At 42.6% G+C, this 27,750-nt stretch overlaps 2 protein-coding genes across 2 annotated transcripts in view; one reads left to right on the plus strand and one right to left on the minus strand.

Annotated features, from left to right (window-relative positions):
- LOC137631593 (uncharacterized) overlaps positions 1-27,750 on the minus strand; it is a 219,671-nt gene that overhangs the window by 34,391 nt on the left and 157,530 nt on the right. The window lies entirely within an intron of this gene.
- mRpS7 (mitochondrial ribosomal protein S7) overlaps positions 1-27,750 on the plus strand; it is a 43,300-nt gene that overhangs the window by 9,786 nt on the left and 5,764 nt on the right. The window contains exons 2-5 of the mRNA XM_068363984.1: positions 13,837-14,019; positions 15,271-15,334; positions 16,341-16,511; positions 19,223-19,360. Of these exons, the coding sequence (XP_068220085.1) occupies positions 13,837-14,019; positions 15,271-15,334; positions 16,341-16,511; positions 19,223-19,360 (556 nt within the window). The remainder of the gene's footprint in view (positions 1-13,836; positions 14,020-15,270; positions 15,335-16,340; positions 16,512-19,222; positions 19,361-27,750) is intronic.

Below are 27,750 nucleotides of genomic sequence, written 5' to 3' on the forward strand. Positions count from 1 at the left end.
ACGACTGCACACCTCCCAAGAGAGGCAAAGTGGTACCGCAACAGGCAGTAACTCCGTCTGTTTCCGCACCCGCTGTTTTAGACCCTCAGTCTCAACGGACAGTAGCTCCGTCTGTTGCCGCTTTTGTAGACCCTAAGTGGTCTTTACTGCAGTCTATGCAGACTCGGTTAGCTGCGGTTATGCAGGAGTTTCGTGTGGAGAAGGTTGACACTGCTCCCGTTAGCCTACAACCTGCCACGGTTGTGCGCCCAGCTCACGCTGAGGCTGCCTGCTCCCACACTCCGGCTGCGGAGAAGGTTGACGCTGCACCCGTTAACCTACAACCTGCCACGGTTGTGCGCCCAGCAGACGCTGAGGCTGCCTGCTCCCACACTCCGGCTGTGAGAGCTCCTCCACCCATGCGCAGTCGACCCTGCCAGACGCATGCTGACTCCCACAGACGCACGGAGCACTCCGTTGCCGTGCGTGAGCTACCACAACAACAGGAGGGTGGAGTTAGGCTGCCGTGTTTTGACGCGGTGCGTCAGCCTCCGCAACCCACGGTGGTCTCCGCTATCCTTCCACAGTCGGGTGTAGACTCTTTGCGCACCCACTCAGCTTTGGTTGTTGCCAGTTCTCAGACTGACCAACAGTGGCATGATGTTGGGTCCAGTGCAGCCACGCATGCACCCGTGCTGCCGGACTCAGCTGTCCAGCCCACTCCGTTGCCTCTTCCTCCTCAACATTCAGACGATGGTATCTCTGATGATGACGAAGCTGCACATCTTGACGACCAACACTCCGACATCGAAGAACCCAAGACCACGCCTCCCTCCTTAGACTTTAGGAAAGTGCTTGCGCTCTTTAAGGATTTATATCCAGACCAGTTTGTGTCTGCAGCACCACGCTCGCCTCCCTCTGAGTTCGCTTTAGGCATGCAGTCAGCAGCTCCTGCCTTTACGAAGCTCGTACTCGCTCGCTCGTCCAAGAGAGCCTTAAGGGTACTGGGAGAGTGGTTGCAGTCTAAGAAGCAATTGGGAAAGACATCCTTCATGTTTCCCCCGGTCAAGCTTGCTTCCAGATCTAGCGTCTGGTATGCCACGGGAGAAGTTCTCGGCTTGGGAGTTCCTGCCTCTGCCCAGGGCGACTTCTCAAGTCTGGTAGACTCTCCCCGCAGGCTGGCTATGAGACGCTCCAAGATTTGCTGGACCCCTTCGGACATGGACCATCTTATGAAGGGAGTTTTCCGCGCTTTCGAGGTCTTTAACTTCCTGGACTGGTGTTTGGGAGCATTGAGCAGGAAGACCTCCCCTTCTGATAAGGAGACTTCCATGCTCATCATGTCCTGCATGGACAAAGCCATTAGGGATGGGTATAGTGAGCTTGCGGCTTCTTTCGTGTCTGGGGTACTCAAGAAGCGAGATCACCTTTGCTCCTTCTTGTCAGCTGGAGTCACCCCATGTCAAAAGTCGGAGCTGATGTTTGCTCCACTCTCGAAGTGTCTCTTCCCTGAAGAGTTGATCAAGGAGATTGCTGCCTCCTTGATCCAGAAAGACACCCATGACCTGGTGGCGTCATCCGCACGCAAAGTCACCCCTTTGCCCTCCGTACCTAGACCTAGGATGGACACACCAGCGTCAAGGTTCATTCCGCCCTTTCGTGGCAGAGCCTCCAGCAGAGGAGGTGCTCGTGCCGGAAGTCAACGTGGGAGTAAGAAGAAGGGTTCCAAGTCCTCTAGAGGCAGAGTCTGACTGCCACCTTCTTCAGACAGCAGTGGGAGCCAGGCTCAAGAACTACTGGCAGGCCTGGGAGAACAGGGGCGCAGACGCACAGTCTGTGAAGTTACTCAGGGAGGGGTACAAGATACCATTCTTGCGCAAGCCCCCTCTAGCAACGACTCCCATCGACCTCTCTCCCAGGTACAGAGAGGAGGAAAAGAGGCTAGCTTTACAGCAAGAGGTGTCTCTCTTACTACAAAAGGGAGCGGTAGTCATAGTCCGGGACCATCAATCCTCGGGCTTCTACAACCGCCTCTTCTTAGTGCCGAAGAAGACAGGAGGGTGGAGACCGGTGCTAGACGTCAGTTCTCTGAATGTCTTTGTCACAAGCAGACGTTCACCATGGAGACGACAAAGTCGGTTCTAGCATCGGTCAGGAAGGAAGACTGGATGGTCTCGTTAGACCTAAAGGACGCGTACTTTCACGTCCCCATCCACCCAGATTCCCAACCTTTTCTAAGGTTCGTTTTCGAGAAGGTCGTATACCAGTTCCAAGCCCTGTGCTTTGGCCTAAGCACGGCACCTCTAGTTTTTACCAAACTGATGAGGAATATTGCCAAATTCCTGCATTTAGCAAACATCAGAGCCTCCCTCTATTTGGACGACTGGCTTTTAAGAGCTGTGTCAAGTCGTCGCTGTCTGGAGAATCTACAGTGGACTCTAGATCTGACCAAGGAATTGGGTCTCCTGGTCAATATAGAAAAGTCCCAACTCGTCCCATCCCAAACTATAGTTTACCTAGGAATGGAGATTCAGAGTCAAGCTTTTCGGGCTTTTCCGTCGGCCCCCAGAATCAGTCAAGCCCAAGAATGCATCCAGTCCATGCTGAAGAAGGACCGGTGTTCGGTCAGACAGTGGATGAGTCTGATAGGGACACTTTCATCACTGGACCAGTTCATCGCGTTAGGGAGACTCCACCTTCGCCCCCTTCAGTTTCACTTAGCTGCTCACTGGAGAAAGGACAAGACGCTAGAAGCGGTCTCAGTTCCTATTTCCGAGAAAATGAAGTCGTCACTGACTTGGTGGAAGAACAACATTCTCCTCAGGGAGGGTCTGCCACTGGCTGTTCAGACCCCCGACCACCTTCTCTTCTCGGACGCATCGGACACGGGCTGGGGTGCGACGTTGGACGGTCGGGAATGCTCGGGCACGTGGAATGCGGTTCAAAGCGAGTTACACATCAACTGCAAGGAGCTACTGGCAGTTCATCTGGCCTTGAGAAGCTTCAAGTCCCTCCTTCTAGGCAAGGTGGTGGAGGTGAACTCCGACAACACCACAGCACTGGCGTACATCTCCAAGCAAGGAGGGACTCATTCGATGAAGTTGTACGAGATCGCAAGGGACCTCCTCACCTGGTCAAGAGATCGAAACATATCCCTTGTAACGAGGTTCATTCAAGGCGACATGCATGTCATGGCAGACCGCCTCAGCCGGAAGGGTCAAATCATCCCAACAGAGTGGACCCTTCACAAGAATGTATGCAACAAACTATGGGCATTGTGGGGCCAACCCACCATAGATCTGTTCGCAACCTCGATGACCAAGAGGCTCCCAAATTATTGTTCACCGATTCCGGACCCAGCAGCAGTTCACATAGATGCCTTTCTTCTGGATTGGTCCCATCTAGACCTTTATGCGTTCCCCCCGTTCAAGATTGTCAACAGAGTACTGCAGAAGTTCGCCTCTCACGAAGGGACACGGTTGACGTTGGTTGCTCCCCTCTGGCCCGCGAGAGAATGGTTCACCGAGGTACTGCAATGGCTAGTAGACGTTCCCAGAACACTTCCCCTAAGAGTGGACCTTCTGCGTCAGCCGCATGTAAAGAAGGTACACCCAAGCCTCCACGCTCTTCGTCTGACTGCCTTCAGACTATCGAAAGACTCTCGAGAGCTAGAGGCTTTTCGAAGGAGGCAGCCAGAGCGATTGCTAGAGCTAGGAGGACATCCACTCTCAAAGTCTACCAGTCGAAGTGGGAAGTCTTCCGAAGTTGGTGCAAGTCCAAATCAGTATCCTCAACCAGTACCTCTGTAACTCAGATAGCTGACTTCCTGTTATACCTAAGGAAGGAAAGATACCTTTCAGCCCCCACGATCAAGGGTTACAGAAGCATGTTGGCAGCAGTCTTCCGTCACAGAGGCTTAGATCTGTCTAACAACAAAGATCTACAGGACCTCCTTAAGTCTTTTGAGACCACGAAGGAGCGTCGGTTGGCCACACCAGGTTGGAACTTAGACGTGGTACTAAGATTCCTTATGTCAGCAAGGTTCGAGCCACTTCAATCAGCCTCTTTTAAAGATCTCACTTTGAAAACTCTTTTCCTCGTCTGCTTAGCAACAGCTAAAAGAGTCAGTGAGATACACGCCTTCAGCAGAAACATTGGATTTACATCTGAAACGGCTACATGTTCCTTACAGCTTGGTTTTTTAGCCAAAAACGAACTTCCTTCTCGTCCTTGGCCCAAATCGTTCGAAATTCCAAGCCTTGCTAGTTTGGTTGGAAATGAACAAGAAAGAGTACTATGCCCAGTAAGAGCTCTTAAGTACTATTTGAAACGGACTAAGCCATTACGTGGACAATCAGAAGCTTTATGGTGTGCCATTAAGAAACCTTCTTTACCAATGTCGAAGAATGCAGTTTCTTATTATATCAGGCTTTTAATTCGAGAAGCTCATTCCCATCTGAATGAGGAGGACCATGCTTTGCTGAAGGTAAGGACACATGAAGTTAGAGCTGTCGCAACTTCAGTGGCCTTCAAACAAAACAGATCTCTGCAGAGTGTAATGGATGCAACCTATTGGAGAAGCAAGTCAGTGTTCGCATCATTTTACCTTAAAGATGTCCAGTCTCTTTACGAGAACTGCTACACCCTGGGACCATTCGTAGCAGCGAGTGCAGTAGTGGGTGAGGGCTCAGCCACTACATTCCCATAATCCCATAACCTTTTTTAATCTTTCTCTTGAAATGCTTTTTATTGTTGTTTTATGGGTTGTCCGGAAGGCTAAGAAGCCTTTCGCATCCTGGTTGATTTGGCGGGTGGTCAAATTCTTTCTTGAGAAGCGCCTAGATTAGAGGTTGTGATGAGGTCCTTTAGTATGGGTTGCAGCCCTTCATTCTTCAGCTCCTAGGAGTCGCTCAGCATCCTGTGAGGATCGCGAGGCTCAGTAAGGAAGACGTACTTAAAAAAGGCAGAGTAATTGTTCAAGTCGACTTCCTTACCAGGTACTTATTAATTTTATGTTTGTTATTTTGAATAACTGCTAAAATGAAATACGGAATACTTAGCTCTTAAGGTTAACATATATGCTGGTCTCTACCCACCCCCCTGGGTGTGAATCAGCTATATGATCATCGGGTAAGTTTAATATTGAAAAATGTTATTTTCATTAGTAAAATAAATTTTTGAATATACTTACCCGATGATCATAAATTAAAGGACCCACCCTTCCTCCCCAATAGAGACCCAGTGGACCGAGGAGAAAATTGGTTCTGTGTTGACATAGAGTACTTGAGTACCTACTCGACAGATGGCGCTGTTGATGTACACCCCCACCTGTATAGCGATCGCTGGCGTATTCCGCCCGTAGGTTTTTCTGTCGGGCAGCAGAGCTGACAGCTATATGATCATCGGGTAAGTATATTCAAAAATTTATTTTACTAATGAAAATAACATTTTTCCATATCTGGTTAAATTTTCAGTGTTTTACTGAGTTCTTTCCTTTCACCAGAAACTGCATGGCACCTGAGGAGGGGCAGCATTCCCTCCCTGGTAAGTCAGGATATGGCCCCCTAAATCAGGTTAGGTAAGAGATATCTTAGGTTAGACTCTAGAGTATATACCTGTGATTTGTGTAAGATAGCCAATGGAAACAGTATTTTCTAAGTGCAGACACTGTCCACCAGAACATGGAAAATTGAAATTTCAATCTCATTTCGTATGTCATGGTAGTAAGGATTCATTTATCGCTCTTCATTTTCTCTGAAATGCCTAGAAATTACCATTTTCTGATAGTTAAGAACACCTGGCTTTCTTTTACTCTCAGATAGTATTGACACTTCAGAAATATACAGTACCTTGATGTAAGATTACTAAAAACACTGCATCTTAGGTCACTTTAAAGTAGTAGGGAGGTGTACGTAAGTAAAGACATAGTGTCCCGTTAAGAGGGAAAGCAAGGTTTCAATGTTTACTAGTGCTTGCACAAGGGTAAAGATTTACAAATATTCTTATTGAATTTGTTCTGAACTCACTATGGTCCTGTCTGTACATTCTAAAGACTAGCCTACCCTTGTTAATGAATGATCTTGACTTCAATTGATGGAGAAACTTCTGATACGAAAGCGTATTTTACCTGGTCCCTGTGGACGTTTTGACCAGACACTAAAAAAGGTATACAAAAAAGCTTAGCACTTACAGTATCAGGTTTTGAACTATGGTAATTCCCTGCCCTCATAATCTTAAGATAAAGGGAGGATTGGAAAACAAGCATTAGTGGTTTAGACTAACAATGATAATCAAAAGTGCATAGAGCAAAAGATAACCAATTGGAGAAAAAAATAACACATGTTTCTATTAATTAATATACCATATAACCCACTAAAATATTATCTACCAATTCATCATTTTTCAATATTAATCTTACCCGATGATCATGTAGCTGTCAACTCCGTTGCCCGACAGAAATCTACGGTCGGGATACGCCAGCGATCGCTATCCAGGTGGGGGTGTACTCAACAGCGCCATCTGTGGTCAGGTACTCAAGTACTTCTTGTCAACAAGAACTCAATTTTTCCTCTGTCGTGCCGCCGGCAAGACCTACTTGGATACGCTGTTGATTTTGGAGTCTTTTGTTCACGATTTGGTGATGTATTTGCTCTAAAGTTTAGCCTTCGCTGTTCAGGAAGCTTTATCCTTAGCTTAGCAAGCTTTTGGAATTATTTTGACTTATTGGTTAACGAACTTTGCTTAATTTTGGAATTCCCCCTTGACTACTTCTAAATTCAAGATGTCTGACCATTCCCAAGTTCCTAAATACAGGCAGTGTAGTGTTAGGACTTGTATTAGGCGTCTTCCGAAGGCCTCTATAGATCCTCACACCGTATGTTCCAATTGTAGGGGTAAATCCTGTCAATTGGAAGATCGATGTGGGGAATGTGCTGGGCTTTCGGAATTCGATTTTAACGAATTCCTCAGATATGCACGTAGGTTAGAGAAGGAGAGAGATAGGAGGAGTTCTTCTCGCTCTGTGGATTTTTCCTCTCCCCATGCCCCTCAACCTTTTCCTTCCCCTGTGGTGGTGACTCCCGAACCTGCTACGAGTGCTCAGCCTGCAATGGCTGATATGTTGCGTGCCATTCAGGCTCTCGGTGATAAGGTGGAGTCGTTGGTTAGTGACCGCAATCAGCTCTTGGCAGATGTCAGAGAGCTGAAAGCGAAGAGTGCAGTGGGAAGTGTTAGTGCTAGTGATGTGCATAGTGTCAGTGTCAGTGTTGCGCATGAGGGTACATCTGTGCGTGCCAGTCGTCCTCCCAGTCCGGGACCTCTTGCAAGCTCCCAAGCCCAGGGGAGAAGCAATGTCGAAGGACCAAAGGGTTCGGCAGGCCTTGATCGGCGCACGGATGTATCCTCAGTGGTTGCGGACGTATCTGTTAAGGATCGTCCCATCCACATACAGACGAATGAGCCCTTACATTCCTCGTCTGTGGAAGAAGTTTCCAGGAGGAAACGGTGGACCAAGGTCTCACGACCGCTCAAACGTAAGGTCCCTTCTGAGCTTGTCCAACGGCCCAGGTGTAGCCACTGGGTCAGTTCGGACTCGCCACAGTCATCTGATGACTGCACACCTCCCAAGAGAGGTAGAGTGGTCCCTCAACAGGCTACTGCTCCGTCTGTTGTTGCTCCAACCACAGTAGACCCTAAGTGGTCCATGCTGCAGACTATGCAGTCTCAGCTTGCGGCATTCATGCAGGAGTATCATGCCGAGAAGGTTAACACCTCTCCTGTTAGCCTACAACCCGCAGAGGTTGTGCGCTCAGCAGATACTGCGGCTGCCTGCTCCCACACACCACCTGTGAGAGCTCCTCCACCGAGGCGCAGTCCTCCCTGCCAGACGCATGTTCTTGCTGCACCATCTGCTAACATGCGTGAGCTGCCGCATCAGGAGTTGCCGGGTTCCAGCACTATGCGGCATTCTCCTCAGCCCATGCAGCATGCTCCGCATTCCATGCAGCATGAGCCGCATACCTTACAGCATGCTCTGCCTACCATACCGCATGCTCCTCAGCCCACCGCAGACCCTCCCTCACACCAGCCCTCTGCTTTTGTTGTTGCCAGCTCGCAGACTGTCCAGCAGAGGCATGATGTTGGATCCGCAGGTACGCATGCACCCGTTCTGCAGGATTCAGCCGGTCAGCTTGCTGCTCTGCCTTTGCCACTCACAACTCAACTTTCGGATGATGAAGCTGCTCATCTGGATGAACCTCACTCTGATGTTGAAGGACACAAGTCTTCGCCACCTTCCTTAGACTTTCGCAAGGTCCTTGCTTTGTTCAGGGACTTGTATCCTGAACATTTTGTGTCTGCAACCCCTCGTTCTCCTCCCTCCGAGTTTGCTCTGGGCATGCAGTCTGCTGCGCCTGCCTTCACCAAGCTTGTTCTCGCCAGATCATCTAGGAGAGCTTTGAGGGTTATGGGGGACTGGTTGCATTCCAAGAAGCAACTGGGAAGGACCTCTTTTGTGTTTCCTCCTCCCAAGCTTGCTTCTAAGTCGAGCGTCTGGTATGCCACGGGAGAGGAACCTGGCTTGGGGGTTCCTGCCTCTGCCCAGGCCGACTTCTCAAGTCTGGTTGACTCTCCCCGCAGGTTGGCTATGAGACGTTCGAAGATCTGCTGGTCCTTTTCAGATCTTGATCATCTGTTGAAGGGAGTCTTTCGTGCCTTCGAGATATTCAACTTCCTCGATTGGTGTTTGGGAGCCTTAAGCAGGAAGACTTCCCCTTCAGATAAGGACTCGGCCATGCTGATCATGTCTAGCATGGACAAGGCAATTCGGGATGGGTCTGGTGAACTTGCGGCTTCATATGTATCAGGAGTCCTCAAGAAGAGAGAACATCTTTGCTCCTTCTTATCTGCTGGTATCACTCCTTGCCAGAAGTCAGAGTTGTTGTTTGCTCCTCTCTCCAAGTGTCTGTTTCCGGAGGAGTTGATTAAGGGGATGGCTGCCTCACTTATCCAGAAGGATACTCATGATCTGATGGCTTCTTCTGCACGTAAGGCTAAAACCTTACCTTCCGTGCCTAGACCCTTCCGCCCTGCAGCAGTTGATACACCTGCTTCTAGGTTCATCCCGCCCTTTCGTGGCAGAACCTCCAGCAGAGGAGGTACCCGTGCAGACAGTCACCGTGGCAAGTCCAAGAAGGGTTCCAAGTCCGCAAAAGGCAAGTTTTGACTGCCTTCCTCTCCAGACAGCAGTAGGAGCCAGACTCAAGACCTTCTGGCAAGCTTGGGAGAGCAGAGGTGCAGATGCTCAGTCTGTGAAGTGGCTAAGGGAGGGATACAGAATTCCGTTCTGCCGCAATCCCCCTCTAGCTACATCTCCCATCAACCTCTCTCCCAACTACAAGGAGAAGGACAAGAGGCTAGCGTTGCAACAAGAGGTGTCGCTCTTGCTACAAAAGGAAGCAGTGGTCATAGTCCGGGATCATCAATCCCCGGGCTTTTACAACCGTCTCTTCCTGGTAGCCAAGAAGACAGGAGGTTGGAGACCGGTGCTGGACGTCAGTGCTCTCAATGCTTTTGTCACCAAGCAGACGTTCACGATGGAGACGACGAAGTCGGTCCAAGCAGCGGTCAGGCAGGAGGACTGGATGGTCTCGTTAGACCTGAAAGACGCATACTTTCACGTCCCCATCCATCCAGACTCCCAACCTTTCCTGAGATTCGTCTTTGGAAAGGTTGTGTACCAGTTCCAAGCCCTGTGCTTTGGCCTAAGCACGGCACCTCTTGTGTTTACCAGACTGATGAGGAATATTGCGAAATTCCTTCACTTGGCAGACATCAGAGCCTCCCTCTATTTAGACGACTGGCTTTTAAGAGCTCCCACAAGTCGTCGCTGTCTGGAGAATCTCAGATGGACTATGGATCTGACCAAGGAACTGGGCCTCCTGGTCAATTTAGAGAAGTCCCAGCTCGTCCCATCCCAGACCATTGTCTACCTGGGTATGGAGATTCAGAGTCGAGCTTTTCGGGCTTTTCCGTCGGCCCCAAGGATCAACCAAGCCCTAGAATGCATCCAGAGCATGCTGAGAAGGAACCGATGCTCAGTCAGGCAGTGGATGAGTCTAACAGGGACACTATCATCGCTAGCCCTGTTCATCGAGTTAGGGAGACTCCACCTCCGCCCCCTTCAGTATCATCTAGCTGCTCACTGGAGAAAGGACATGACGCTAGAGACGGTCTCAGTTCCTGTTTCCGAAGAGATGAGGTCTACTCTAACGTGGTGGAAGAACAGCATTCTTCTCAAGGAAGGTCTACCTTTGGCTGTTCAGACCCCCGACCACCGTCTCTTCTCGGACGCATCAGACACGGGCTGGGGTGCGACATTGGACGGACAGGAATGCTCGGGAACATGGAATCAGGAGCAAAGGACACTTCACATCAATTGCAAGGAGTTGTTGGCAGTTCATCTGGCCTTGATAAACTTCAAGTCCCTCCAGCTAAACAAGGTGGTGGAGGTGAACTCCGACAACACCACAGCCTTGGCTTACATCTCCAAGCAGGGAGGGACTCATTCGAGGAAGTTGTTCGAGATCCAAGGGACCTCCTCATCTGGTCAAAAGATCGAAAGCTCACGCTGGTAACGAGGTTCATTCAGGGCGATATGAATGTCATGGCAGATCGCCTCAGCCGGAAGGGTCAGGTCATCCCCACAGAGTGGACCCTTCACAAGAATGTTTGCAGCAGACTTTGGGCCCTGTGGGGTCAGCCAACCATAGATCTGTTCGCTACCTCGATGACCAAGAGGCTCCCGTTGTATTGTTCTCCGATTCCAGACCCAGCAGCAGTTCACGTGGATGCTTTTCTGCTGGATTGGTCCCATCTCGACCTGTATGCATTCCCGCCGTTCAAGATTGTCAACAGGGTACTTCAGAAGTTCGCCTCTCACAAAGGGACACGGCTGACGTTGGTTGCTCCCCTCTGGCCCGCGAGAGAATGGTTCACAGAGGTACTGCAATGGCTGGTCGACGTTCCCAGGACTCTTCCTCTAAGAGTGGACCTTCTACGTCAACCTCACGTAAAGAAGGTACACCCAAACCTCCACGCTCTTCGTCTGACTGCCTTCAGACTATCGAAAGACTCTCAAGAGCTAGAGGCTTTTCGAAGGAGGCAGCCAGAGCGATTGCCAGAGCAAGGAGGACATCCACTCTCAGAGTCTATCAGTCTAAATGGGAAGTCTTCCGAAGCTGGTGCAAGGCCAATGCAGTTTCCTCAACCAGTACCACTGTAACCCAGATTGCTGACTTCCTGTTACATCTAAGGAACGTAAGATCCCTTTCAGCTCCTACGATCAAGGGTTACAGAAGTATGTTGGCAGCGGTTTTCCGCCACAGAGGCTTGGATCTTTCCACCAACAAAGATATACAGGACCTCCTTAGGTCTTTTGAGACCTCAAAGGTATGTCGGTTGTCCACTCCAGGCTGGAATCTAGACGTGGTCCTAAGGTTCCTTATGTCATCAAGATTTGAACCTCTCCAATCAGCCTCTTTTAAGGACCTCACATTAAAAACTCTTTTCCTCGTGTGCTTGGCAACAGCTAAAAGAGTAAGTGAGATCCACGCCTTCAGCAGGAACATAGGTTTCACATCTGAAACGGCTACATGTTCCTTGCAGCTCGGTTTTTTGGCTAAAAACGAGCTTCCTTCACGTCCTTGGCCTAAGTCGTTCGAGATCCCAAGCCTGTCCAACTTGGTGGGGAACGAACTGGAGAGAGTACTTTGCCCAGTTAGAGCTCTTAGGTACTATCTAAGAAGGTCAAAACCTTTACGAGGACAATCAGAAGCCTTATGGTGTGCTATCAAGAAGCCTTCTCTACCAATGTCTAAGAACGCAGTTTCTTACTACATCAGGCTTCTGATTAGAGAAGCACATTCTCATCTGAAGGAAGAAGACCTTGCTTTGCTGAAGGTAAGGACACATGAAGTGAGAGCTGTGGCTACTTCAGTGGCCTTCAAACAGAACCGTTCTCTGCAGAGTGTTATGGATGCAACCTATTGGAGAAGCAAGTCAGTGTTCGCATCATTCTATCTCAAAGATGTCCAGTCTCTTTACGAGAACTGCTACACCCTGGGACCATTCGTAGCAGCGAGTGCAGTAGTAGGTGAGGGCTCAGCCACTACATTCCCATAATCCCATAACCTTTTTAACCTTTCTCTTGAATACTTTTTATTGTTGTTTTTGGGTTGTACGGTTGGCTAAGAAGCCTTCCGCATCCTTGTTGATTTGGCGGGTGGTCAATTCTTTCTTGAGAAGCGCCTAGGTTAGAGGTTGTGATGAGGTCCTTTAGTATGGGTTGCAGCCCTTTATACTTCAGCACCTAAGAGTCGTTCAGCATCCTAAGAGGACCGCTACGCTCAGTAAGGAAGACGTACTTAATAAAGGCAGAGTAATGGTTCAAGTCGACTTCCTTACCAGGTACTTATTTATTTTATGTTATTTTGAATAACTAATAAAATGAAATACGGGATACTTAGCTTCTTTGTTAACATGTATGCTGGTCTCCACCCACCACCCTGGGTGTGAATCAGCTACATGATCATCGGGTAAGATTAATATTGAAAAATGTTATTTTCATTAGTAAAATAAATTTTTGAATATACTTACCCGATGATCATGAATTAAAGAACCCGCCCTTCCTCCCCATAGAGAACCAGTGGACCGAGGAGAAAATTGAGTTCTTGTTGACAAGAAGTACTTGAGTACCTGACCACAGATGGCGCTGTTGAGTACACCCCCACCTGGATAGCGATCGCTGGCGTATCCTGACCGTAGATTTCTGTCGGGCAACGGAGTTGACAGCTACATGATCATCGGGTAAGTATATTCAAAAATTTATTTTACTAATGAAAATAACATATTCTACCATTTTGTACAAAACGTTGTCCTTTAGATGACTTTCAGTACACCGAAGGCCTTACTTAAGGGATTTTTCAGTGTCTCCTCTGCCCTTAGCTGCATCTATTATCTAACTTTCTACTTTACCCCTGTACTCTTCTTTTTTTTATTTTGTTCTCCAACCTCTTTAAACTTATACTAAATAGTTTAACTACAGGGGTTTTCCCCCTGCTGCACCTGGCCATTGAATAGCTTCCCAGCCCTAATGTTTGACCTTATGGCCCAAAATCCATAATCTAAATCCTAGGCCAAGATAGCATTAGTCGAAAAAAATCATACCCACATTCTCATTTTTTATATGTAGGCTTTCGCTGAAGAATACTGCATATCTTAACCTTACCTAAGGGGGGATGTGCCCATGAGGATTGTGCTCCTCCCCCCCCCCCCTCTATAAAATGGATATGTTTTTACAGGGAGTCTTCCTGAAATTATGGAAAAGTAATAGAGTCTATCCTAACCAAGGCAGTATGAGCAGTTTCTCCCTAATTTCAATTCAAACCTATGGCAAATACAATATAACATAATTTGCCTTATTCCTAATGTTCTTTACCCTCTAATTTTATTCAGTACAGAAAGTTTAAACCATCGTAAAACTGTAGTTTAATCTTTTAGTTGTGATGTTTAATTGATACCTGAAATTATTGTTATTATTGTTGTGCATGTCGGGTTACAAGGGAAATACTATCAGATTAGTGTGGTTATATATAGTTTTGCCCTATATGGGAAATTTGTAAATGCCATGCTTTGAACAAGGGTTATACACAAGTACAGTATTCCTTACAACAAAATAAAAATATTTGTATAGTAATGGATACTGTACCATAAGTAACATTTTTTACTAGCACAGTAATCTATTTGGATTAAGAATTTTGTTTTTGTTGCATCTTACTAAGTATTGATCTTTTATTTCAGAGTTCAAAATGTATTGCAGAGATCTTACAGCAGGTATTCTCCTCAGTATATTGAGCCCGTATACAGAATAGAAGATTTGGAAAAAATCAAAGAAAGTGGAGAATTTAAGGAAAGACAGTTTACACCAGTGAAAGCTGCACTTACGAACCAAACCAGTTCAGTCTTTTACGATCCACTCGTTACGTAAGTCTTTAGCGTTGACCCAGCAAAGTTATTTAAAGTTATACACATGTAAAAGTAAAAAATACTGTTTTACAAATGCCTTTGTATCAATAAAAGACTTTAATGTAATACCATTACAGTCGTTTTTGTTTGACAGTCGGGTCAGGAGGAAGCTTTCATATAGATTTTGCACATGTATGAATGGCATCTTGACCAACTGTACCGGTGTTCCATTCTATCAACTTCAAAAGTTTTCTTAGCATATTTTTATTAGGTTATAACATACAAGAAGGTTTTTCTGTGGATAGAAATATGTATGAGTGTGATAATTCACATAATTAAACACACATCTCTATAGATACATTTTAACCTCATTTGGCTCATTCAAACTTCAAATGACCCGTCAAGTAAGCAGTTGTTTTGGTATTCATGAATTTATAAGTGATGAAAGTGTTGTATCAAACTCTTAAATCCCTGAGAATATTTTCTTCCCCATTAGTAAATTTGTGTGAGAGCTTTAGATATGTAATTAGAAAATAAATAAGACCTCTGCCAAAAGCATATATAACGAAGTCTTTTGCATACTGTAGTATTAAAAATCAACATGCAAGCAATACAAAGAAATAAGAATTCTTTATCATTTAAATGTGTATTGAAACAAAACACAAAATGATGAAATTGCATCAAGAAAAATACTCTATCAACATAAAGGTAACAATAATACAGTACAAGATAGTATGTATCAAAATAATATTTTCTGTTTCACTACATAGGGATCATTTTATGCATGATTTCCCTGTTTACATTCTTTAGTTCCCATTAACCTTTACAATTGCTAAATAGGCTATATGCTGTATGGTTAAAAAAAAAGTCACGCTCATTGCACCTGGAAACTGCTCCACAAGATGTGCAGATAACTAACCCTCGGCTTCCCTTCATCATAAAATATTTCAATCAGCATACATTGCTATCATATAGCCGGTCAGAGCATTAGCATACAGTTTGACTACTTTACCATGCTGAACAGAGGTAGTTTTTGCTCCTATCTAAATAATCTAATCTTCGATCCGTATTAGGTCCACTAAGATTTGCATTTTCCAATTCAGTTATGTAAGAACAAAAACTACTGTAGGTTGCACTCAAAAGTATGCAGTTACCAGTAAGTGCAGAAGGTTGAAGTGCAGATATTCAAGAGATTAGTGTACTGTATTTAGTGGAAATATTTACAATGTGAGTTGGTTTTCAATGTCTGATAACTATTTTATTTTACAGCAAATTTACAAACTATATAATGAAAACAGGACAACGCACTCTTGCAAGAGACCTTATTAACAAGGTAAGGTAGTAAAAACTATTTAAATATAGTACATAGAATGTACCACTTTATCAAATTTATTGTCATATCTGCACACTATTCTAAAGAATCGTTGATTGCTGTGATATACAGTATACTGTACATATGAGTTTCTTGTCTAACAAAACAATATTTACTGAATATATAGATTGAAAGATAGGTTTTAGTTTTAAATTGTTTGGTTATTTCCACTTCTTAGTAACATATTTATCTGTCTTCAAGTCACCATTAATAAAAAGCTCTTATTCCTATCTGCCAACTTAGCATCTGAAATATTTTATTGTTAGGTTATACTTTTATGGATTTTAGATGAGTATCAAATCGTACCTTGTAATTTGTCTTTTTGTTTATTTCTTAAAAAGTGGTTCAAGTAATTAACAGGTTTTGTTCATTCTACTACTGCCTTGCGTACTTTCAATCTGGATTATTATTTGAACCGGCAGCCTTCATATGTTCATATTTTGATGTAAGATTTTACGAACCTTCCTATTCCTCTCCCTTCTCTTCACATGCTCAGACCGTTTCAACCTATGAAGTCTGAGCTTAATTTTTAGCCTCAGACTCCTTTTCAGTATGAGCTTCCCATTTGATTCCCATCGTTATTGAATCATATTTTGTAGTACCTCCTCTTTAGCTTCTAATAATCTCTGTCTCGTATGTGTTGAGAGGTGCTTTCTTAAATATCCATCTTAAATTTTTGCTCCATTCACTATAGAGTTGTTCAAATTTATTCAAAGTCTAGAATTTCTTATCTCATTATACTTTGTCTATGCTGTCTCTAAGTCTTAAGAAGTACCTACTTTCTACATGGTTTGCTTTTGAGTCATATTCTCTTTCCTTTCTTTGCTTACATACAGTATTTTTGTACACCAAAATTCCCATACTCTAATTACATTTTACAATCCTGAGTATAGGAACATGCCACCACTGTAGTCATTTTGTTTCCCCCAAACATCTTTTTATTTTGTGATAAATTTCCTGCTTTCAGACATTTGAAAATATAAAACACACACAACTTAAGAAGAAACAAGAAGCCGAAACCCAAGAGGAAAAGGATGCAATTGAGACAAATCCTGTTGTCGTATTTCATAAAGCTGTACAAAATTGCAAACCTATTCTTCAGTTAACTCCTGTCAAACGAGGTGGTATAAGGTATCAGGTAAGGACCATGGTATTGATGGCTTATCCCTTTTATATATATATATATATATATATATATATATATATATATATATATATATATATATATATATATATATATATATATAGATAGATAGATAGATATATATATATTCTCATATTCTCTCTCTCTTTTAAATTGATGTGAGGTAAATGTAATGCCCCTATTTTTACTTGTTTACTCTTGAACGCAATTGATGGCGGACTAGCAAAATATTTTCCATATAAAGTATCTATATTTAGAAATTATTGTGGGAATAAGAATACAGTACTCACAAGTACAGTACCTGTATTTTGCTTGTAGCTGGTGCTGTATTAATGTAGCCATAAACAAGTTTTTTATCTGAGATTGGTAACTTGGTGACATATGATGGAAAAATTATGGGTATAACATCACTCATATGAGTTGATTTCCATTTTAGTTCTTACCTTTAATTAATTATTTATTCATGGGAACCTGCTTATAAATTTATGACCTATTGGTATGTTCCATAAAATAAACACAAAATAGAAATAAGTAGCAATAGATATGAGTAACCAAAAAGTTTGAAAAAAATGTAGACATCATGAAAAATTTTCTGACTTTATGATATGAATTTTTGGGTCCTTGACATTCTCAAAGTAAAAGTATCTTGGGAATTCTTTGTTGAAAGGAATAACCTTCACAATACATTATCTAAATAGATTGGATTCATGGATATACATAATTTGGCCCACTTGGCCGTCTAGAGATCCTGTAATTTATTCGTATTCAAGGAAGCCAACCCTTTGGAGGTAAAGTGCCATCAGTGCACCTCATATGGTATACTGTAGGCATCATTTGAAGGTCTTTGAAGTTTCCCCTTTGACCCTTAGCTGCACCATCTTTTTAGCTTTCTACTGTACCTCTGTCCCCACTTTCTATTATTATTATTACTTGCTAAGCTACAACCCTATTTGGAAAAGCAGAATGCTATAAGCCCAGGGGGCCCAACAGGGAAAATAGCCCAGTGAGGAAAGGAAAAAAAGAAAAAGAAAATATTTTAAGAATAGCAATAACATTAAAATAAATATTTCCTATATAAACTATGAAAACTTTAACAAAACAAGAGAAAGAGAATATAGATAGAATAGCGTGCCCGAGTGTACCCTCAAGCAAGAGAACTCTAACCCAAGACAGTGGAATGCTATGGCACCACTCAAAACTAGAGAACACTGGTTTGATTTTGGAGTGTCCTTCTCCTAGAAGAGCTGCTTACCACAGCTAAAGTCTCTTCTACCCTTACCAAGAGGAAAGTAGCCACTGAACAATTACAGTGCAGTAGTTAACCAATTGTGTGAAGAAAAATTGTTTGGTAATCTCAGTGTTGTCAGGTGTATGAGGAGAGAGGAGAATATGTAAAGAATATGCCAGACTATTTGGTATCTGTGTAGGCAAAGGGAAACTGAACCGTAACGTGAGATAAAGATCCAATGTAGCACTGTCTGGCTAGTCAAAGGACCCCATAACTCTCTAGTGGTAGTATTTCAATGGGTGGCTGGTGCCCTGGCCAACCTACTATCTATCTTCAATCTTGAGATCTAACCTCTCAATTTGATATCATGGTACAATTGTAAGGTTTCCTTTGTTGCACCTAGGCAGAAAATGGTATCCCCAGACCAATCATCTGTCAATGTGGCCAAAATTCATAAAAACCACTACAATAAATCCAGAGAAGCCAGGATATCGTTTGGACATGATAGTATTTCTTAGTCTCCTATTCCGTTCAGTTATATTTTCTCTTCTGTCATGGAATATCAGCATGATTCTTTCAATTCAAACTTATAACACCATAAATCATAAATGTCGTACGAATACTACAGTACTGTATATTTGTTCAGAGACGGAGTGAATAAAGATTTACCTGCAGCATAACTTGTCATCCCTACACAGTATCACTTACTTAACAGTGATTCTTTTATGTCAATATTAAATGTACTGTAATTTTATTATGAGAAACTTAAATGAAAACTCACAACACATATTGGACAGTGGGTTCCAATTAGATATTTGTTTGTGTGTGTTGCAAGTTCTATTCTTCTTCTTATTAGACCTTCATGTTTGACTTATATGTTCTTTTGTGGAATATTGTTCTCATATTTGGATGCTCCTGTTATTTCTCTTTTCAATGACACTTGACGAGGATAATTTGTCTTGACAATAATTTTGGCCTAAACTCTTCTCCAGATCATCTTTCTCTCCTATGCCAGATGAACTAATTTTCCCTTTCCATGGTGTGTATTTCTGCTATTGATCATTGCAGGAGAAAAATAGAATCCTTTATCTCTGATGATTTGGAAATAAAATAGCCACAATTATCTATCACCCATTCACTATGAAGAGATGGACAATCTTCATATATCATAATTTATAATTTAACACATATTTTAAAAGAGCCTTGAATATCAGATGGCTTTATTTTTGTGTAATATTTTACCCTAATACAAAAAAAGTAATTTTGTTTGTTAGAGCTGCATTAGGAAGAAAACTTGTGATAAATTATTTTTTTCATAGATTAAGGTTCAGTTGATTCAAATGTAAATCATTACGATTGAAAAACAATTATAGCGCTTTCTCGTTTAAAAATTCAAGAAAATGATAACATCAGCTATAAGGTTATTTAGAGAACAATGCTTTCTGGTAAAAAGAATTATATATTTTTTTTTTTTCAGGTTCCAGTCCCATTAACAGAGAAAAGATCATTTTTCATAGCAATGCGATGGCTCGTGGAAGCTGGAAAAGACAAGTATAGAGATGTCAGGTTTTCAGAACAACTTGCCAGAGAACTTCTTGAGGCATATAAGAATGAGGTAACATTTTATCTATCTTTTATTTCTGATTATACAATTAGTTTTATAATCAGTTTTTTAATGTTGCAGCAGAGAAGTGGAATGTATTTTTAAAGGCCTGGTACTTAAAATTGTCATGCTTGTGGTTATTATTGCAAGGTATTACAAGATTACAAAACTCAACAAATTGAATGTTTTCAATACCGTATTCTTGATTTATTTCGTTTTCAGAATGATCATAATTACTTAAATTTTAGGATAATTAACAAAGTACAATATTTTGTAATAAAAAACAAAAATGTACTGTATAATTCATAGGCTCAAGCATACTTCATGTGAGTATTACTAGAAATCTTTTTTTTTTCACAATTCCGTATACAGTATTCTCTTACATGATTTTCTTTATTTCATGGAGGTTTCATACTTCAAATGAGGACTTCTAGGGGAACATCTAAGAATATTAAACAATTTTCCTTTAATATGTAATGAACCTAAATAGGCAATCTATATTGTCTCATCAAAATATTGTGAAATTTATTGATATAAATCAAAGTGGTTTCAAAATAACTTGAAATCCACCTAATGTACAGAGGAGGAAATCTCACGACCTACTGTCATTTAAAGAGAAATCACTCTTCGCACTTTTGGTTTTGGCCGATTAGCCAATTGAAAATCCAAGATACCGGATACTTTCGAAAACATAATAAACTCATAGAGAAGCGTGTGATAAAGGGGGACATGCTGGAACAGTTGGGCAGAGAAGCCATAGGTTTGAATGTAGCAAGATAAGGCCTGTAAGAAGGCCCAAGAAATCATGGAAAAAGGGGGTTAGTTGAAGATCTAGACTTGATAGGAGTTCAGGGGGCAGTAGTAGTATGTGACTGAAGCAAGTTTCATATCCAACACAATAAGGAAAAATTACTGAATGTAAAAGTGTTTATAATGATAACCCAACATCATTTGTTAATTAACTGTATTCAGTATTTGTATTTTAATTTTCTTATTTATGATTCCACAAATGTATACAGCAGTCTGAAATGTAGCCAGTATTCAATAACTGTACTGTATTTTTAAAAAGGGACCAATGACATCATGCAATGCTTGGAGAAAGCAAGTGCTGTGGTGATGTTAGCTCATTTCATGTTTACTATCAGTGTGTTTTATTATTATTACTTACTAAGCTACAACTCTAGTTGAAAAAGCAGAATGCTGTAAGCCTGAGGGCTCCAACAAGGAAAATAGCCAAAGTTGAATTAGATGCTGCCTTGTATTGTTCATCCGGTCCTATTATTCTCGTCTCTCCAATCTAAATACTGTACATGAACTTTACTTTGTTCCTTTTTTTCTTTTTTCTTAGTACAGCACAAAATCTTTAGACAAAAATAAATTTGATTCATTTAGACAAAAAGAAATTTTATTCATTTGCTCGATCAAACTAGCGTAAAACTCATTTTACATTGTGCCTCATAAAATTACCATCCACTCCAACGTCGGTTACAAGTGGTGTGCAAGTCACCTATCCAGACAAGAGTCAAGTATAAACTGAACTCGATTCCTATGGTGGGTGAGAGGCTAATGAAAGTACTTTTACTTTTCAAAAGTCAATTACTAAAGCGTAATGATAATTCAATTATTAAGTACAGTAATGTTTTTTTTTCAGTATTAGAATAATTAATGATGTAGCTATTAGGGATAAATTACTCAGATAATGAGCATAAGAAAAGCTTCTAATATCTGTCTAGTAATAATGCATATTTCATCCTAGAATTGAATTAAACCAAACCAATAATATAATACAATTCCATTATAGGCAAATTCAAATACACTAATGTGCTATGTCATTGACAAATTGAAATAAAGCCAGAACCAAGAACAGATAGGAAAAAATGCATGATTCTTGTTCAATTGAAAGGTTGAAAGAGATAAAATTTGTGGGCATGACACCTTTAATGTTTGTTAAGACTCCAATAATAATAATTTCTTTTTGATATTACCTAACATGGGTAAAGCTATATATATGGCATAGCCTAGCCTTCCCCAATACCTATGGCAAACAAGGTGATTGAACTGATCTATAGAGAGTTTCTTCCTCGTATACAGTCCATTTGAACTTCACAGAACCTCGGAAATCAAACGCCTCAGAACTCTAATAGCTCAGTTATCAAACAGAATCTTTAAAAAAAGAAAATTCCCCGAGATTGAACAAAAATTCAGAGCTTAAAAAACTTCCACCAAGGCAGACAACTGAGCAAGTTTACGTATAGCTCTTGAACAATTCAGACCCACAAAACATCCTTCCCCTAAACTGTTTGTTCATTTAATTTATTTTAGTATCTTCAGAAGAGGGGGAGGGAACATATCCTTTCCCAAGTTCATTAATAAAGGAAATAGCAAAATGGACCGAGACACAATTTTGTAGGAAAATATCATTCTGATACGATAGTAGCTAACAGAGTAGATGATTTTTAAATCACAGGCAGAACAGTCCACTCTGGATCAGTTTTCACTGAATTTCCTAAAGTGATTCACAATTTAGTGCAGGGAAAAAAAGTAAAGAAAAGAAAGAATCCTAAAAGTGCAGCCACCCAATGATTTTATGAAGGGAGCATCCCCTTCCAAGCAACACAAACACCTCCCTCTCCCCCCTTCCTCACCACCTTCCCATCAAAACTTCACTTTCCTTACTACAGGTACGAGTAGATTGAAGTAAAATGTTAATTTACTTTATCAATTATAACTTATTCTCATTTTATTATGCTTTTGCATACTTTACTCTGTTTTAATATTGTAAACTTTTGTTTTGGTGAGAGATTGTGACGCAGTTCTGGTAGGCCCTGCTGCTTCCTCCGGTAGGTAGCAGCAGTAGGGGATTCAGCGTTATGAAGCTTCATCTGTGGTGGATAGCGGGGGAGGGTGGGCTGTGGCACTCTAGCAATACCAGCCAAACTCGATTGAGTCCCTTGTCAGGCTGGGAGGAACGTAGAGAGGAAAGGTCCCCTTTTTTTTTCATTTGTTTGATGTCGGCTACCCCGCAAAATTGGTATATGTATGTAAACTTTTGTAAGTTTTGACAAAGTTCCTATTTTCTAATACAGGTGTGCAGATCGAAGCAGGTGCATTCTTGGTCTCGAACGCTGAAACGGTGGCTACCATGGGCTGTTAGGCTAAAGCAGTGCTATTAGCACAGCTGTCCCTGCAAAATCTTGAAGGGTATTTTAAGTCTTTGAAATCAAACATGGAGATAACAAAAAAGATCAATGACCATCTGTTCCAAACCAGATTCAAAACATCTCTTGCCACTGTTTGAGAATCCACATTTGAAGCTACATATAGTAGAGTGAAAGTTTGTGGTTCTCTCTCATCGCAAACAGTTCTATTTGTGGATTCAGAACTAGCTCCAAAATCTTCTGAAAAGAACTCTGGCCCAGGGTCCATTCTGTAGGCAGGAATGTGCCTGGATAGGGCATCCACCGCTATGTTGAGTGAACTCGACCAATGAAATGGTGAGAGGAACACATTTCTCTCTTGAAGTAACTTCATGGTGGGAAGAGTCACTGTATTAAGAGTTCTCGAGCAGGATCCCTCCACCACCTTAATCAACAAACAGCTACCTGGTAGTCTATGAAGATCTTTATATGGGAGTTCCTTCTCGAACCAATTCTCTTCAACATCAGGAAGACTTCGATCAGTTTAATCACATTTATGTAAAAGGCTACAAACTGAGGGGATAATTTCCCAAACATAGAGGTGTCCTTTGAATGACTCCCCTACCCTAACTAGGTTGCATCTGTATAAAGAATCATGGTACAGTAATCGTGAAGGAACCAATGAGACTGACATGGCCAAAGAACTAGGTGTTGTCCATGGCCAGCTAATTCTTTTGCAACGACCAAGGAAACTTTGCCCAACAGTCTCGAGACCTCTTTTGAGCAGCCTTTCTCCACACATAAATTGAGGTCATTCATCCTGTTCTTTAACACCAGGTCAATTGTCTAGGCAAACTGGAGGTCCAAAACTTTCTCCAGTTGCCACCTGAATGAGAGGTGGCTCAAGACAAAGAATCCAACCTTACTTAGAATTTTTTGCCGAGATGCTTTTGTAAGGCTTAGTGTGGTTGGATTCCCTCTTCTAACCTTGCATAGGAAAGTCCTTGGAGACCACACAATACTTTAAACCCAAAATGGCCCATAATAGAAGTTTCCTTGGGTAAGGAACCAATTACTATTTTCACTAATTATGTGGAAAGCTGATTTGGTGTTAAAATCAACTATTTTGGTACTAATCATATTTGATTTACAAGGTATTGCTGTATGTGGTGATGGCAAGGCGTTACTGTAATAAATGTAAAATATAGGCTATGTAGGTAAGCAAAACATATCCATACATAAGTTAGTAAGCCATAGTAAAGGTTAGGTTAGGTTAGTAAAACCTCTAGACACGAAAGTTTCTGTACATGAAAAACTCATTTTACGAAACGACATGAAGATAATTTCCCCTCGTATTACGAAAATATACTCTGGATATGATACGAAATTTGTGCGGTAACGTATATTGAATGATTTAAATGTATTTGGCTCTGCTTCACTCTATTTCATTATATGAAAAATCATGTTACGAAAGCCACTCCAGAACAAATTAATTTTGTATCCTGAGGTATTACTATGTACAATTATGGTCAGATTCATCTTCACAGAAGACAACAATCATTGAATGGTATCAGTCAATTTCCTGTTAACTTATATTTTTATTTAAATTTCTTTTTATTACTTCTGCTTGATCTGGAGATGGGATGACTCACCCACGTATAAAATTAATGGCTGTTGCAATATGATACAAGATAACCTAAATGGTAGATTTCCTATCTTTGACTCATAATTGTTGAAATATGATATTTTAATTATAAAATAAATTTTTGAATATACTTACCCGGTGAATATATAATAGCTACAACTCTGCGGCTCGACAAAAACACACTCAAAAAACTCGCGAGCGATCGCTATGAAGGTTGCGGGTGTGCCCACCAGCGCCAACTGTCGGCCAGATACCACTCTTGCATGTAAACAAACCCTTCAATTCTTCTCGTCCCGCTGCGTCTCTATTGGGGAGGAAGGGAGGGTCATTTAATTTATATATTCACCGGGTAAGTATATTCAAAAATTTATTTTATAATTAAAATATCATTTTTAAATATTTAACTTAGCCGGTGAATATATAATAGCTGATTCACACCCAAGGCGGTGGGTAGAGACCAGAGTTAATTAAGTTTACAGCGTATAAGCTAAGAGTTTTTTCATTTTGACAGTTATCAATATAACAAAACCAAAATTTATAGGTACCTGGTAAGGAAGTTGACTTAGACGATTACTCTGCCTTATAAGTCTGTCTTCCTCACGAAGCCCAGCGATCCTCTTAGGATGCTGAAAGACTCCCAGGAGCTGAAGTATTAAGGGCTGCAACCCATACAACAGGACCTCATCAAACCCTTAATCTGGGCGCTCTCAAGAAATGACTTTGACCACCCGCCAAATCAATCAGGATGCGAAAGGCTTCTTAGCCTTCCGTACAACCCAAAAAAACAATATTAAAAACATTTCAAGAGACAGATTAAAAAGGATATTGGAATTAGGGTAATGTAGTGGTAGAACCCTCACCCACTACTGCACTCGCTGCAACGAATGGACCCAGTGTGTAGCAGTCCTCGTAAAGAGTCTGGACATCTTTTAAGCAAAATGACGCGAACACTGACTTGCTTCTCCAAAAAGTCGCGTCCATAATACTTTGCTGAGATTTATTTTGCTTGAAGGCCACGGAGGTTGCTATATCTCTAACTTCGTGCGTCTTAACCTTAAGCAAACATCGGTCTTTCTCATTCAAGTGAGAATGAGCTTCTCGTATTAAAAAAATCTGATAAAATATGACAAAGCATTCTTTGACATAGGCAATGAAGGTTTCTTAACTGAGCACCATAATGCCTCAGATTTACCTCGTAATGACTTAGTACGGGCTAAATCGAACTTAAGAGCTCTAACAGGACATAATACTCTTTCCAGTTCGTTGCCTACGATCTCTGATAAGCAAGGAATATCAAAAGATTTAGGCCAAGGACGAGAAGGCAGTTCATTTTTGGCCAGGAAACCAAGTTGAAGTGAACAAGTGGCTTTTTTCTGTAGAAAAGCCGATGTTCTTACTGAAGGCATGAAGTTCACTGACCCTTTTAGCCGAAGCCAAGCACACTAGGAAAAGTGTCTTGAGGGTGAGATCCTTCAGGGAGGCTGAATGTAATGGCTCAAACCTGTCTGACATGAGGAACCTTAGGACCACGTCTAAGTTCCATCCAGGAGTTGCCAAACGACGTTCCTTAGAGGTCTCGAAAGACTTAAGGAGATCTTGGAGATCTTTATTGTTGGAAAGATCTAAGCCTCTATGTCGAAAGACCGAAGCCAACATGCTCCTGTAGCCCTTAATCGTGGGAGCTGAAAGGGAGCGAACCTTTCTCAGATGTAAAAGAAAATCTGCGATTTGGGCTACAGAGGTACTGGACGAGGACACAGATGCTGACTTGCACCAGTCTCGAAAGACTTCCCACTTCGACTGGTATACTCTAATGGTAGAAGCTCTCCTAGCTCTTGCAATCGCACTGGCTGCCTCCTTCGAAAAGCCTCTAGCTCTTGAGAGTCTTTCGATAGTATGAAGGAAGTCAGACGAAAAGCGGGGAGGCTTTGATGGACATTCTTTACGTGGGGCTGACGTAACAGATCTACCCTTAGAGGAAGACTTCTTGGAAAGTCTACCAGCCATTGAAGTACCTCGGTGAACCACTCTCTCGCGGGCCAGAGGGTAGCAACCAACGTCAACCTTGTCCCTTCGTGAGAGGCGAACTTCTGCAGTACCTTGTTGACTATCTTGAATGGTGGGAATGCATATAAGTCCATAAAAGACCAATCCAGTAGAAACGCGTCTATGTAGATTGCTTCTGTATCTAGGACTGGAGAGCAATAGATTGGTAACCTTTTGGTCAACGAGGAGGCAAAGAGGTCAATGGTGGGTTGACCCCAAGTAGCCCAAAGACTCTTGCCCACGTCCTTGTGGAGGGTCCATTCCGTGGGTATCACCTGACCCCTCCGACTGAGACAGTCTGCCAAGACGTTCAAGTCCCCCTGGATGAATCTCGTCAACAGGGAGATGCCTCGAATTCTTGACCATAAGAGAAGGTCCCTTGCGATCTCGAGCAGCGTGGAGTGTGTGCCTCCTTGCTTGGAGATGTACGCCAAAGTTGTGGTGTTGTCTGAGTTGACCTCTACCACTTAGTTTCGAAGAAGCTTTCTAATATCATCAAGGCCAAGTGGACTGCTAATAGCTCCTTGCCGTTGATGTGCATGCTCTTCTGACTTGAGGTCCACAGACCCGAGCATTCCCGACCGTCCAGGGTCGCACCCCAACCCAAATCCGACGCGTCTGAGGACAACACGTGGTTTGGGTTCTTGACTGCTAGGGATAGTCCCTCTCTCAGACTGATATTGCTGTCCCACCATTTCAGGCATGCCTTTACTGGTTCGGAGACTGGGAATGATACCGTCTCTAATGTCTTGTCCTAGTTCCAGTGAGAGGCTAGATGGAACCGGAGAGGCAGAAGGTGTAGTCTCCCTAGTGAGACAAACTGCTCCAGGGATGAGAGAGTCCCTACGAGAATGTTCCAACTCCTGACTGAATAAACGTTTTCTTTTCAGCATTAGTTGGACTTCGAGCAGGGCTTGACTGCGAATCTCCATCCCCAAATATAGAATAATCTGGGATGGGATCAGTTGGGACTTTTAGGTTGACCAAAAGTCCAAACTCCCTGGCCAGACTCAACGTCCAATGTAGATCCTGCAGACAGCGAAGACTGGACGATGCTCTGAGAAGCCAGTCGTCCAAGTACAAGGAGGCTCGGATCCCCGATAGATGGAGGGATTTTGCCACATTCCTCATGAGCCTCGTAAACACGAGAGGCGCAGGACTGAGGCCAAAGCACAGGGCTCGAAACTGGTACCCCACATTCCTGTAAACAAACCTCAGAAACGGTTGGGAATCCGGGTGTATAGGAATGTGGAAGTATGCCTCCTGAAGGTCGAGGGAGACCATCCAGTCGCCTTCCATAAATGCTGTCAAGACAGCCTGGTAGACTTCATCGTGAAGTTTGTCTTGACAATGAACACATTGAGCGCACTTGCCTCTTACGTACTCCTGCAGTGAACATGGCTGCCAGATCATTGGAGCCATCCCTGAGGGACTTGTTCCTGCAGAGAACGTGGCTGTCAGATCATTGGAGCCATCCCTGAAAGCCTTGTTTATGCATGACATAATTGTACAGCAAAACTTCAAACGCTCGAAAATAGCTCTGAAGTCGACCTGTAAAATCTTGGAGCGTCTCA

Source organism: Palaemon carinicauda, chromosome 40 (assembly GCF_036898095.1).
Source record: "Palaemon carinicauda isolate YSFRI2023 chromosome 40, ASM3689809v2, whole genome shotgun sequence".
NCBI lineage: Eukaryota > Metazoa > Arthropoda > Malacostraca > Decapoda > Palaemonidae > Palaemon > Palaemon carinicauda.